The 13,123-nt window shown below is 40.4% G+C and overlaps 2 protein-coding genes and 1 long non-coding RNA gene across 4 annotated transcripts; 1 reads left to right on the top strand and 2 right to left on the bottom strand.

Moving 5' to 3' along the window:
• Window positions 1-593: 593 nt before the first annotated feature.
• LOC139578093 (ubiquitin domain-containing protein UBFD1-like) lies at window positions 594-3,898 on the bottom strand. 2 transcript variants are annotated; one of them, XM_071405293.1, is made up of 7 exons: window positions 3,731-3,898; window positions 2,644-2,931; window positions 2,323-2,531; window positions 2,128-2,193; window positions 1,287-1,392; window positions 1,117-1,199; window positions 594-963 (listed from the first exon to the last, which is right to left on the bottom strand). In XM_071405293.1, exons 1-7 carry the CDS (start codon window positions 3,744-3,746, stop codon window positions 853-855), a joined length of 879 nt encoding a protein of 292 aa, XP_071261394.1. In that variant the 5' UTR covers window positions 3,747-3,898; the 3' UTR covers window positions 594-852. The 2 variants fall into 2 exon arrangements, with proteins under 2 accessions (XP_071261394.1, XP_071261403.1); XM_071405302.1 differs by having other exon boundaries at window positions 3,727-3,759.
• Window positions 3,873-13,048, top strand: LOC139578087 (UNC93-like protein MFSD11). The gene is made up of 13 exons (XM_071405278.1): window positions 3,873-4,381; window positions 5,338-5,393; window positions 5,554-5,661; window positions 5,815-5,894; window positions 7,870-7,966; window positions 8,078-8,136; window positions 8,328-8,475; window positions 8,665-8,714; window positions 8,879-8,944; window positions 9,028-9,153; window positions 9,256-9,430; window positions 9,564-9,699; window positions 12,651-13,048. Exons 1-13 carry the CDS (start codon window positions 4,292-4,294, stop codon window positions 12,804-12,806), a joined length of 1,347 nt encoding a protein of 448 aa, XP_071261379.1. The 5' UTR covers window positions 3,873-4,291; the 3' UTR covers window positions 12,807-13,048.
• On the bottom strand, window positions 12,492-13,077 carry LOC139578103 (uncharacterized). Its single transcript, XR_011675492.1, has 2 exons — window positions 13,010-13,077; window positions 12,492-12,788 (listed from the first exon to the last, which is right to left on the bottom strand). It is a non-coding gene; the product is annotated as an uncharacterized lncRNA (long non-coding RNA).
• Between the last annotated feature and the right edge of the window lie 46 nt (window positions 13,078-13,123).

Below are 13,123 nucleotides of genomic sequence, written 5' to 3'. Positions count from 1 at the left end.
AAGAGGGAGGCTGCTAATGTGGTGATGGGGGAGGGGAATCACGAGCAACTGCAGCCCCTCATGATGAGTTCAGATTTTTTGTGGCCCCCATCAGTTGCCCATCCCTGATCTAAACCATGTGATTATACTAATTCCCTTTGCATGTGACAGAGATCTCATGATAGCATGACACTGGAATGCAGTAATGCTCAATGTCTGGCCTGATGCTGAATAGAAACATTCCACAGCACCCACTCTTCTTTTTAAATAATCAACAGAAATCCCCCCTCAACTATAAATGATTGTAAATAGCAAAACTTACATGAGTAAGTTTCTTACTACTTTTAGTTATATAGTGATCTATTTCTGCTGAGGGAATCTTCTTCAATTCCATTAGATGTTTCAATAATTTCTGTTAACATGAACATTTATCATGACTACAAGTAAACCAATATCTTGAGACCATTAGAAACTGTATTCAACTTTGGCAAGTTTGCTTGTGTTGATCCATAGAATAAATAAACATAGGCTACCACATACTAGTCCAGCTTTTTTCTTTTTTTCCCTTAAATACATTTTATTACTTTAAGAATAACTGAGAAATGCATCAGCAATCTCTGTACATTTAGTTTTATTGTTTTCCCTTGGGTTTGCTCAAAAAAATGTATGATGAACTGGGCTGAGGAATATGATGATGCCTCATAGTGCACTTGAAACCCCAAATAATATGAATTGTCCATTGGCATCCTTCAGTTTGCTTCTCTAATATGCTTCAATGTTAAGTTCCTTAGGATTCCTTGTTGTCTCCAGATCCCCATTTTCATATGTTCCTGTTCTAGATCACAGTTTTTCACTGTCAATAATAGAGGCACGTTAGAAATACTGCCACTTTCCAAGGACTGTGTCTTTGATTGCATCAACAAACTGAATTGGCACCCAGTAGACCCAATACTGAGAGGCTTCTGTTGGACCCAACTGAAATGCCTAGGAAAGTGAATGAGAGAAAATTAATTGCACCATAAATAAGATAGCTACTTTTGACAAAATACAAAGTAATGTATGTGTTTATGGAAAAAAACATACATTACATCAACTGTCAATCTGGCTTGTGCAGTTTGTAGTAAGGAAACGTGTTACCATCATGTGATAATCCTCATGGCCTTCAATGGGTTCAGTCACCACATGTTTGATGGAGCCCATTGGGATTTTCTCTGTCCTCTCTGTAGGAGAATATACACAGATAATTGGTGAGTGCCATAACACTTTTTCCTTATACAAAATCCAACTAAACCAGGGGGTCATCTCACCCTTAGTTCCAATCCACAGTTGATCTTGTTCCAGTTTGAAGGTGAGACGAACTTTTCCACCAGATTTGTTGTACATTCCGGCTAAAGGCACTGTTGGTAAGCGTTCCTGTGTAACAAATGAGAGATCACTTGCTGGTCATTAGTGGAAGAACAAGGAAGTAATTCACAACGACCCATCTCCAAGCTCCTGACTGTGATACAGTGTTCCAGTGAAAATTTCAAAGAAAAATACATAAACAGGGCAATATACACTGAGTATACAAAACATTAGGAATACCTGCTTTTTCCATGACATAGACTGACCAGGTGAATCCATGTGAAAGCTATGATCCCTTAATGATGTAATTTGTTAAATCCACTTCATTCAGTGTAGATAAAAGGGAGGAGACAGATTAAAGAAGGATTCTTATGCCTTGAGACAATTGAGAAATGGATTGTGTATGTGTGCCATTCAGAGGGTGAATAGGCAAGACAAAAGATTTAAGTGCCTTTGAATGGGGTATGGTAGTAGGTGCCAGGCGCACCGGTTTGTGTCAAGAACTGCAACGCTGCTGGGTTTTTCACTCAGTTTCCCATGTGTATCAAGAATATTCCACTACCCAAAGGACATCTAGCCAACTTGACACAACTGTGGGAATCATTGGAGTCAACATGGGCCAGCATCCCTGTGCACACCTTGTAGAGTCCATTCCCCAAAGAATTGAGGCTGTTCTGGGGGCAAGGGACAGGGGGCTGCAACAATATTAAGAAGGTGTTCCTAATGCTTGGTATACTCAGTGTAAAACAACCATTACAAGCATACTTTCCCAACCATCATTAGCGTTTTGTTGAAAATACTCACCTTTGTTCCTTTAACAGATGGCATTATGTCCTCTGGTTTGCCTTTGTCCAACACCTTTCTGTGTTGCTGAAATTCAATACATTATTATTATAAGTTCACAGTTGAATAAAAAATATCATAACCTGTGACCATACCTTGGGCAAAGAAGTTGTTTATTTACAAATATGGAAATCAAAAGACGTTGAAAAGTCCTACTTTTTGCCGACACAAAGGTTCCTTTTTGTTTTCTTCAGCTTTAACTTCCTGCTGAATAACCTCTTTTGGAGTATTTACAGCTAGTACATCATTTATTGTAGATCCAACCACCATTATTTTTGCACCATTTGTAACTTTAATTTCACGTAGCGTCTTATCTTCTGGTAGCAGTCCCTTGTACATCACTTTCTGCATAGCAGGTGGAAGACCTATTTACATAGAGAGAGAGAAAAAGAGAGAGTGGTTGAGAGACATTAATCAACCTCTGTGACTGTTATACATATCCAAGTAGTTAGTACGCAAGCCTAAACAACTACTTACCAGTGAGTGAATGGATTCGCTCTTTCAGTTTGGCTCCAGTGCCATCTAAAGGAATTTTGAGATCATACTTATTCTTGTTCCAAATAATCTTTAGATCCACCATCTCCTTTCCTTCATCACTGTCATCTCCATTGCTGACAGTAGGGTCCTGAGTTGAAGAGCTTTCCCCTGCATTATCTGTCCGAGACACAGTTTCCGATACTTCAGCATTCCCTTCGCCAACATTTTCACACAGTGGTTGTGGCTCTTTCAAAGTGGCTTCAGTTTCCATTACGACTTCTTCATTTCCTATGAAAGGATTATGAAAGGCATAGCTTAGCTGAGAAATCTCAACTCCACAAGAATTATCAGCCAGGCACAGCTATGTCAACACCATAGAGTTGGTCAAAACTCAATGTTTGGGAATAGTTTGTCACATTAGGTCTTCTCAGCCAAGTAATAACTAGCAAGAATGACTTCATGCAGCTCGTTTGTTATGACAAAGCAGCAGCAAGCAACTGGCTGGTTGACCTATTTGGTATTCTGTGGGTCGTTTAGCTACGTTAGCTAAATCTGACATCTCACGTGGCTCTTAGCGAGCTACTGTAGCTTATTTGCAAATAGCGCTAACTTGCTAGCTACCTAGTCATGCTAGCTAAGTTAGCTGACACATCCAAGCTACATTTGCAGTCAGATAGAGTTGGCTAGCTAGTTAACATAACTTGTTAGCTTATAAATGCCTAATATAGCTAGGGTTGATAGCTACAAAATAACATAGCGATAGCTACAACTATTACACTTGTCCTAGGTTTCTAGAATCAAATTACAACTTATGTAACAGTAGCTCTAGTTATTTTGGCTATGTAACAAAATCGAAAGAGCTAACGTTATCTAGCTAAATATGGTTGGCTAGCAGCTAGCCAGTGACCAGGATAACCGGGCGAACCTTGGATTATGAAGAAAATATGATTTCAAATCCAATTGACATGTTCAATTTGCACCAACACCAGAAATACGATTAAATTCCCAAATTAATGAATTGAAAATTGATAAATTGCACCGCATAGATATGTGGCAAGCATAGCATTATATTTCTTTCAATACCTACCATCCTGGGTCGCCATGATGATTGTGTACAATATGATGTGAGACTGCTGGGAAACGAACGCGCTGACGTGTATTGGTCCTACGGGGCTTCCATTGCCTGTAAAGCGTTTGATAAATCTCAACTGTTTGCTTGGTTTCTAATGAAAATCATTTGGCATTTGTCCCCCCCACAACAACGACATAAAGCCTGGTCGTATTATATGCGATCACGAGGAACTTCGCTTGCTAGCTATTAGATACATAGCCTACTAACTACAACAATCTACCAAATGTGCTAATGGTAGGGTTATGCTGAATTGGCTCGTGCTGATAACTTATTGACAGAGAGTGCGTGCGGAAGAAAAGTTACCATATGGACTTTTGAAGAAGAGTAGCCGAAAAGTGCTTGTCCAACAAAGGCGTGGGTGTCTCTAGCTAGATTCTATGTGTTTTGTATTTGCTTAGCCATCTCAGAAATGTCTGGTCGACGCAAGAAGTGTAACTATTGGAATAATCTTATCTCATTGCATTGAGTGCTGTGTAGCGACCTGGGACATCTAGGTGGTACAAGAATAATATAATCATGGCAGACCTCAGGATTTACAACGTTGTCATTCTGGGACTAGGATTTCTGTTCATTTTCACTGCTTTCACCACCTGTGGAAACATTGAAGTAAGTCAAAGAACACACTTTCACTTGTGTGACCTAAGCTGAAGTCGTTGCCTATTCAAACTATATTGACTGATAATTTGTTTTGTTTGCTAGAGTCAATATCACTGGAGAAAATTCACACCTACCCAATGATATTTCAGATACCAGCAACTTCCTAACTAGCTAATTTATCTGAAATTGACAGCTGTTTGACCTCTCCCCTTCAAATTACATGTCATGTAGGCTACATACTCGAATTAATCAGAAATATAATATGTGTTGTCATTTGACATGTTTGTAATATATTGACTGATCAGTTGTTTTGTTTGCTAAATAGTAAATTTCACTTGAGACAATGGACCGTTACCCATTGATAACTGCTATGTACATTTGGTAGCTGTTTGATATCTTAAAAGTGGTTACATTAGACATGTTATAATTGTTTATAATTCATGGTACATCAATATTTATATATTTCTTAATTCCATTCTGTTACTTTTAGATCTGTGTGAAATGTTAGGTATTACTGCACTGCTGGAGTTAGCAACGCAAGCATTTCGCAACACCCGCAATAACATCTGCTAAATATGTGAATGCGACCAATAAAATTTGAATTGTTGTCATTTTGCAGTCATGCTTTGCTTTTTTCAAGTCCATTGCCTTTGACTCTCAAGTTTAAGAACTTTTACCCCATGATAAATTGCATCAGTTTATTTTCCTGTGCATTTTCCAGCTCACATGATGTCCTCAGCAGCCTTGTCAGTGGTGCATTGTTGGAGTCCTGGGTCAGGCGCATCTTGTGTTTCCAATTTCTTCATCAGTCAATAAATTGTCATGCCAAAGGAATTCCTGAAATTAATAAATGTAAAGGTCAATCTCCACAGGGCACATTGGTAGTGGTGGCAGCAATATTTGAGAACATATTTTCTATGTTCATATGATTCACATTAATATCCCATTTCTCCTCTATTTTAAAGCAAACCATAGTTAAAAGCCTGGACAATGATACCTTCACTGGAAGTGGTTATCACAGGTGAGTTGGATGGTGTTACCATAGGCTAAATATTGGAAAACCACATTATCCCAGCGAAATGAGTGGGGGAGATAATGTGCATCTTTCAGAATCATTGACCCTTATACCAGACACTAAACTTTTTCCTCTGTACTGTTTTCTTTCTGTCCTTGTACAACAGCCTTGGAATCATCTATGGAATTTTTTCGTTTTCAAATTTGTTAGCTCCAACTGTTGTTGCAATAATTGGACCACAGTTTACAATGTTTTTCAGTGGAATTCTTTACAGGTGAGTATCAAGAATTCTAAAGGAATAACCCCCCCCCCCCATTCATTTTCTATTTGCAGATCAGTAGTTGATTGATATTTCTGTCTGAAGTAGTTGTCTAGTTATAACAAGGTCACGTGCTGTTGTTTGTTATGGTTCCATTCTTTTCCATAGTGGTTACGTAGCTGTATTCATCACCCCATCAACATGGTCCTTTTACTTCACCTCAGTACTAATCGGCATAGGAGCAGCCAGTAAGTCCGGTTTCATGGGATCTCTCCTTTGTTCCCTCTGCTATCTGGTTAACATTACTACAGAATATACAGAATCCTTCACATCATTACATATTGGCACAAATTACATTGAACTGTCATGATTTACATGACAGTTTGGTATAAAGTCATATACACTATATTACAAAGGACTGTATGTGGACACCCCTTCAAATTAGTAGATCTGTCTATTTCAGCCACACCCGTTGCTGACAGGTGTATAAAGTTGAGCACACAGCCATGCAATCTCCATAGCAAAACATTGGCAATAGAATCATCTTACTGAGAGCTCAGTGACTTTCAACGTGGCACCGTCATAGGATTCAACTTTTCCAACAAGTTAGTTTGTCAAATGTCTGCACTGCTAGAGCTGCCCCGGTCAACTGTAAGTGCTGTTATTGTGAAGTGGAAACATCTAGGAGAAACAACTGCTAAGCCGTGAAGTGGTAGGACACACAAGCTCACAGAACGTGACCGCCGAGTGCTGAAGCACGTAGTCATTAAAAATCATCTGTCCTTGCTTGCAACACTCACTACCGAGTTCCAAACTCTGGTTGCAACATCAGCACAATAACTGTTCGTCAGGAGCTTCATGAAATGGGTTTCCATGGCCGAGCAGCTGCACACAAGCCTAAGATCACCATGTGCAATGCCAAGTGTAGGCTGGAGTGGAGTAAAGCTTGCTGCCGTTGGACTCTAGAGCAGTGGAAACGAGTTCTCTGGAGTGATTAATCACGCGTCACCATATGACAGTCTGACGGATGCATCTGGGTTTGGCGGATGCCGGGAGAACACTACCTGCCCGAATGCATAGTGTAAAGTTTGGTGGAGGAGGAATAATGGTCTGGGGCTGTTTTTCATGTTTCTGGCTAGACCCTTTACTTGAAGAGAAATCTTAACGCTACATCATACAATGACATTTCTGTGCCTCCAACTTTGTGGCAACAGTTTGGGGAAGGCACTTTCCTATTTCAGCATGAAAATTCCCCAGTGCACAAAGCGAGGTCCATACAGAAATGGTTTATTGAGATCGGTGTGGAAGAACTTGACTGGCCTGCACAGAGCCCTGACCTCAACCGCAATGAACACCTTTGGGATGAATTGGAATGCTGACTGTGAGCCAGGCCTAATTGCGCCCAACCTCACTCTTGTGGATGAATGGAAGCAAGTCCCCGCAGCAATGTCCCAACATCTAGTGGAAAGCCTTCCCAGAAGAGTGGAGGCTGTTATAGCAGCAAAGGAAGGATCAACTCCATATTAATGCCCATGATTTTGGAAAGAAATGTTCGACGAGTTGGTGTCCACATACTCCTGGTCACGTAGTGTATATTTCACCTCTTTGTGCATATGCCTAATCCAATCCAAAATTCTCTACATGCCTCTGGAGTTTGCTATTCTCTTATACATGCCATTAATTCCTAACACATTTGTAAATTGAGATGTACCCATTTTTTTGTTTTCGGAATAATGATTTGTAAATTGTAAGTAGATCAAATGCCATAGTAATTACACAGTATTATAAACAGTTATCAATATGGGTATGGCAGATCAAATCAAGAAGGAGCACATGACCTGGATGCATGTTAAAGAGTATTGAGTCTGTCTTGTCAGTTGCTGAGCTTTGGACAAAGGTTACCATGGTTATGATGTCTGAAATGGAGCTTGTTAATGATTTACATAAAAGGGAAATGCCGGGGTTATGTTCATTATCTCTGATCGCAAGCAAAGCAAACATTTTACAAATGGGAGAGCTAAATGAGAATTCTTAGGGCAGATGAAGCGAATTGTTTGATAATGTTAGTTTGTGCCAAATAAAATAGACACATTTTCCCTGAATAGTTCCCCGATAATGCATTTTGATCAATTCAAATGTCATCAAATAGCAACCATCTCTATTCATTACATCTGCAATTCCTAATCAGCCTCTCTCACTTACTCTTTGTATCCCTTTCATCAGTGCTTTGGACAGCTCAAGGACACTTCCTTGTGGAGAACTCCGATGCTTCCACCATCAATAGGAACACAGGGATGTTTTGGGCCCTTTTACAGTGCAGGTATATTAATAGTATATTTTAATGGTAGGGTACATAATAATGGCAGTCATTTCCATTATTTGGTGACCTAGAGCAGAAGGTGTAATTGTAACACATTGTTTTCTTTTTCAGCATGTTATTTGGCAATCTTTACATTTATTTTGATTGGAATGGAAGGATAGAAATATCAGGTATGTGCATGTGAAGATCATCCAATGGGAAAATATGGAGAAAATAGAGCTAACATTAATGAAAACTTGCAATTGCATCTTTGTTTTCATTAAGGTTATGACTCATACCCTTCCAATATTGTTGCCCTACTTAGTAATGGTGTGTGTTCTCTGTTTGACACTGTTTCCTTTGTTCTTGATGTCCCTCTCAGATAGGAGCAGAAAGACTATCTTTATAGGTCTCCTGGTTACCTCAGTGCTGGGAACACTCAGCTTCCTGGCTCTGAGAAAGACTCCTCCAACAGAAGAGGAGATGCTCAATGAGGAGGAAGGCCAGCCTTTGCTCTCGTCTCACATGATGTTAGTTTCCTAATTAATTGACAGTACTTTCTCACTGTACCCATATTCCAATGGGAATCTATGGAACTGTGTTGGTGTCTGTTTTAAATGGTGGTTATTCATTCTGCTATGAATTTGAATATCACAGTATTGAAAATAAATATTGTTTGTCTTGCTAATTTGATCATTTTCCATCTTAATGTTTGGCAGGTATAAGCAAAGAGCCAACTCTGCAGTACAAGATGCAAAGTCAGAATTCAGTAAGTTAATGTAGCTTCACAGGCACATTTGTTATTATACAATCAATCATTGATCTATTCCTTTGGGTTAAAGGACACCTCCGTTACCTTGTTTATGTTGTTACACTGTTTTACTATCCTGTTAGTCATCCAAAGCAATTCCTTGTGTGTTTCCTTCTCTTCAGAGACAATCCTGCAACTGCTCAAAACCAAAACCATATTGCTCCTGAGCTGTTGCATGGCATACAGTGGTAAGTAGATTGTACTGCACAACCAAAAGTCCAGACATTTCCCTCAGAGGAATAGTGTTTTTAGCAGTGTGTTGTCATCGTAGGTCTGGAGCTATCTTTCTACAGTGGTGTGTATGGGACATGTATCGGGGCAACAACAGAGTTTGGAGCGGCAGCTAAAGGCTTGATTGGGATCTCTGGAATTGTGGTGGGGATTGGAGAGATAGTTGGTAGGTTTGTGTTGCCCAGTGTAACTTTTACCCATCACTCTTATGTTGGTGTTACAATCTAACAAGGAACTAGTTTGACAGTAATCTGATGTGATTTGTCAGGTGGAGGCGTCTTTGGACTAGTATGTAAGAACAACCGCTTCAGAAGGACATCTGTGGTCTTCCTGGGGATGGTCGTCCATTTTGTTGCCTTTTACTTGATCTACCTCAACATCCCAGATGATGCCCCTGTGGTTTTAAAAACTAGCACACTGAACAAGCCATATCTGACACCAAGGTATTGTTTTAATATAAAACAAAACAATTAAAGCAGGGCTGTATATTGTTTTTATATTAATCAGAAATCATGTCAGTTGAAAACGACCTGTTGTAACCCCCTCACAGTTGAGCGTCTCCTATCTGTTTCCTAGTATCTCCATCGCATTGCTGTGTAGTTTCCTGCTTGGACTCGGTGACAGCTGTTTCAACACTCAACTGTACAGCATCTTGGGGCGTGTTTATGCTGAGCAAAGCGCGCCTGCTTTTGCCATCTTCAAATTCATCCAGGTAACCCCTGAGAGAGCTTGATACAGCTGATTGTTTACTCAACCATATGTACCAGCAATTGATACTGTGGTGCGCTGGGTGTAGTTCATTGCAGTATAGTTGATTAATAACTTATGGCTGTTTAGGTATGCGTAGGCCGATGTACACTACCGGTCAAAAGTTTTAGAACACCTACTCATTCAAGGATTTTAAAATATTTTAAAACTATTTTCTACATTGTAGAATAATAGAGAAGGCATCTCAACTATGAAATAATACATATGGAATCATGTAATCTCAGCAAAAAAAGAAACGTCCCTATCTTTCAAAGATAATTTGTAAAAACGGGTTGTAAAGGGTTTAAAAACTGTTTCCCATGCTTGTTCAATGAACCATAAACAATTAATGAACATGCACCTGTGGAGCGGTTGTTAAGACACTAACAGCTTGCAGACAGTAGGCAATTAAGGTCACAGTTATGAAAACTTAGGACACTAAAGAGGCCTTTCTACTGACTGAAAAACACCAAAAGAAAGATGCCCATGGTCCCTGCTCATCTGCGTGAACGTACTTTAGGCATGCTGCAAGGAGGCATGAGGACTGCAGATGTGGTCAGGGAAATAAATTGCAATGTCCGTACTGTGAGATGTCTAAGACAGCGCTACAGGGAGACAGGACGGACAGCTGATCATGCTCGCAGTGGCAGACCACGTGTAACAACACCTGCACAGGATCGGTACATCCGAACATCACACCTGCGGGACAGGCACAGGATGACAATAACAACTGCCCGAGTTACACCAGGAACGCATAATCCCTCCATCAGTGCTCAGACTGCCCGCAATAGGACGAGAGAGGCCGGACTGAGGGCTTGTAGGCCTATTGTAAGGCAGTTCCTCACCAGACATCACCGGCAACAGCGCCGCCTATGGGCACAAACCCACCATCGCTGGACCAGACAAGACTGGCAAAAAGTGCTCTTCACTGACGAGTCGCGGTTTTATCTCACCAGGGGTGATGGTTGGATTCACGTTTATCGTCGAAGGAATGAGCGTTACACCGAGGCCTGTACTCTGGAGCGAGTTCGAATTGGAGATTCATCGGACTGAGCTTGTTGTCATTGCAGGCAATCTCAACGCTGTGCGTTACAGGGAAGACATCCTCCTCCTTCATGTGGTACCCTTCCTGGAGGCTCACCCTGACATGACCCACCAGCATGACAATGCCACCAGCCATACTGAGTTTAGTAACCAAAAAAGTGTTAAACAAATCAACATATATATTTTATATGTGAGATTCTTCAAATAGCCACCCTTTGCATTGATGAGAGCTTTGCACACACTTGGCATTCTCTCAACTAGTTTTATGAGGTAGTCACCTGGAATGCATTTCAATTAACAGGTTTGCCTTCTTAAGAGGTTAATTTGTGGAATTTCTTTCCTTCTTAATGTGTTTGAGCCAATCAGTTGTGTTGTGATAAGGTGGGTGGGGGGGGTGGGGGGGGGGGGTATACAGAAGATAGCCCTATTTGGTAAAAGACCAAGTCCATATTATGGCAAGAACAGCTCAAAAGAGAAACGACTATCCATCATTACTTTAAGACATGAAGGTCAGTCAATACGGAACATTTCAAGAACTTTGAAAGTTGCTTCAACTGCAGTCGCAAAAATCATCAAGCGCTATGATGAAACTGGCTCTCATGAGGACCGCCACAGGAACTTAAGATCCAGAGTTACCTCTGCTGCAGAGGATAAGTTCATTAGAGTTACCAGCCTCAGAAATTGCAGCCCAAATAAATGCTTCAGAGTTCAAGTAACAGACACCTCAACATCAACAGTTCGGAGGAGACTGTGAATCAGGTCTTCATGGTCGAATTGCTGCGAAGAAAGAACACTAAAGGACACCAATAATAAGAAGAGACTTGCTTGGGCCAAGAAACATGAGCAATGGACATTAGACCAGTGAGAATTTGTCCTTTGGTCTGGTCCAAATTGGAGATTTTTGGTTCCAACAGCCGTGTCTTTGTGAGACGCGGTGTGGGTGAACGGATGATCGCCGCATGTGTATTTCCCATCGTAAAGCATGGAGGTGGAGGTGTTATGGTGTGGGGGTGCTTTGCTGGTTACACTGTCTGTGATTTATTTAGAATTCAAGGCTCACTTAACCATCATGGCTACCACAGCATTCTGCAGCGGTACACCATCCCATCTGGTTTGCGCTTAGTCCAACTATCATTGGTTTTTCAACAGGACAATGACCCAACACACCTTCAGGCTGTGTAAGTGCTATTCTACCAAGAAGGAGAGTGATAAAGTGCTACATCAGATGACCTGGCCTGCACAATCCCCCGACCTCAACCCAATTGAGATGGTTTGGGATGAGTCAACCCGCAGAGTGAAGGAAAAGCAGCCAACAAGTGCTCAGCATATGTGAGAACTCCTTCAAGACTGTTGAAAAGCATTCTAGGTGAGCTGGTTGAGAGAATGCCAAGAGTGTGCCAAGCTGTCACCAGGGAAAAGGGTGGCTATTTGAAGAATCTCAAATATAAAATATATTTTGATTTGTTTAACACTTTTTTTGGTTACTACAAGATTCCATATGTGTTATTTCATAGTTTTGATGTCTTCACTATTATTCTACAATGTAGAAAATAGTACAAATGAAGAAAAACCCTTGAATGAGTAGGTGTTCTAAAACTTTTGACTGGTAGTATATCCCTTGTGTGGTTATACTGTAAGAATAACTAGAGTGAAGGACGATTGAAGGCCTTCTTGTGGCGGTCTATTTAGCCACACAAACATGCATTATTGTTATTTTATAGCTGTATGTACCAATTCTTTTATTACATTAGTATTCTGTAAGAACTCACAATCTAAGACACAATTCATACATTACTGTGACAGAGTAGTAACACAAAGTCAACTCTTTGTATTACTTTCAACAAGTTTTTGTTTTCTTCTTTCCTTTGCCAGTCCATTTTTGCAGCAGTTGCCTTCTTCTACAGTGGCTACTTGCTGTTGACATGGCAACTGCTCGTTATGGTCATCCTGGGTTTCACTGGAACACTCTGCTTCTTCATGGTGGAAAGAATACAGAACTTCTCTGTAGACCTACAACAAGAGTATTAGGACCTGTCATTTCAACACTGGCACAGTCATGTATGTCAGACTTACATTTCTAGGTTTTTTAACAGGAAAGATACTTTGCACCTTCAATGTCTTAGCTTTAACTTATCTTGCACAACACACTAATTATAACATGAGTAAATGTATTTTTTTTTAACCTTTTCCAATAGGATTGTGTATGTGTAATATAAGTCGTAACCACTCACCTGATGTATTAGCTGTCTTTATGCATTGCTCTCAGGGTTGTTATTTAAGAGTCTCATTGTTGCAAATTCTGTGGTAGTGTTATAATGCATCATACATTTCATAACGTGATGGAA

The sequence above is a fragment of the Salvelinus alpinus genome, chromosome 1 (assembly GCF_045679555.1).
Source record: "Salvelinus alpinus chromosome 1, SLU_Salpinus.1, whole genome shotgun sequence".
NCBI lineage: Eukaryota > Metazoa > Chordata > Actinopteri > Salmoniformes > Salmonidae > Salvelinus > Salvelinus alpinus.
Note: the sequence above shows the minus strand (reverse complement) of the source record. Positions and strands in the feature narration are given on the sequence as shown.

What these genes read in the sequence shown, in the direction of transcription:
- LOC139578093 (XM_071405293.1), bottom strand. An exon ending in AACCTTTGTGTCGGCAAAAA is followed by an intron (nt 2,194 to 2,322) that starts GTAGGACTTTTC and finishes ATTGAATTTCAG; the next exon opens with CAACACAGAAAGGTGTTGGA. An exon ending in CATCTGTTAAAGGAACAAAG is followed by an intron (nt 1,393 to 2,127) that starts GTGAGTATTTTC and finishes TTTGTTACACAG; the next exon opens with GAACGCTTACCAACAGTGCC.
- LOC139578087 (XM_071405278.1), top strand. Translation starts at nt 4,292, where the DNA reads ATGGCAGACCTCAGGATTTACAACGTTGTCATTCTGGGACTAGGATTT. An exon ending in TGGAAGGATAGAAATATCAG is followed by an intron (nt 8,137 to 8,327) that starts GTATGTGCATGT and finishes TGTCCCTCTCAG; the next exon opens with ATAGGAGCAGAAAGACTATC. An exon ending in TTGCTCTCGTCTCACATGAT is followed by an intron (nt 8,476 to 8,664) that starts GTTAGTTTCCTA and finishes AATGTTTGGCAG; the next exon opens with GTATAAGCAAAGAGCCAACT.